This window comes from Morone saxatilis, unplaced genomic scaffold (assembly GCF_004916995.1).
Source record: "Morone saxatilis isolate NCDOM2014 unplaced genomic scaffold, NCSU_SB_2.0 Contig1, whole genome shotgun sequence".
Taxonomy (NCBI): Eukaryota; Metazoa; Chordata; class Actinopteri; family Moronidae; genus Morone; species Morone saxatilis.
Genome location: NW_023339651.1, coordinates 1,670,879 through 1,671,395, shown reverse-complemented (window position 1 = coordinate 1,671,395; position 517 = coordinate 1,670,879). Strand labels below are relative to the sequence as shown.

The 517-nt window shown below is 44.7% G+C and overlaps 1 protein-coding gene across 1 annotated transcript in view; it reads left to right on the top strand.

The window, feature by feature from the left end:
• nploc4 (NPL4 homolog, ubiquitin recognition factor) overlaps window positions 1-478 on the top strand; it is a gene marked incomplete at both ends in the record, with an annotated part of 4,250 nt that extends 3,772 nt beyond the window's left edge. Inside the window, 2 exon segments of the mRNA XM_035664356.1 lie at window positions 189-260; window positions 352-478. Coding sequence (XP_035520249.1) covers window positions 189-260; window positions 352-478 — 199 coding nt within the window.
• Window positions 479-517: the final 39 nt, after the last annotated feature.

The window sequence follows — 517 nt, the reverse complement described above, 5'->3', positions numbered from 1 at the left end:
CCAGTGGTTATTTTATTATATGATTTGCTCTATAACATCTCAGAAAATAGTGATTTATGTCCATAAAAATATCCCAAAGTCTAAAACAATTCCAAACACAAACAAAGTTTACTATCATATACAATTTAGAAAACCTGATTCATCAACAAACTGTTTCCTCTCTTATTCTTTCTGTTTTCTTTCCTCAGGTGGGCTGGATCTTCACTGACCTGCTCTCCGAGGATACGAGGATAGGCACCGTCCGCTACACGAGAAACAAGGTGAGGACGCCGCCCGCTCGCAGACGACCTGTTTCATCACACTAACACGCTGCTTTCCTACGAGTTTTACTATTGTCCTTCCTTCTGTTAGGACTCGTACTACCTGAGCGCCGAGGAGTGCATCACAGCAGGATACTTCCAGAATCACCATTCAAACCCTTGCAGACTCTCTCGAGACGGCCATTTTGGCTCGAAATTTGTGACCGTGGTGGCGACAGGTACGCTCTTGTTCACTCTGAGGCTGAAGGGAAGGACTG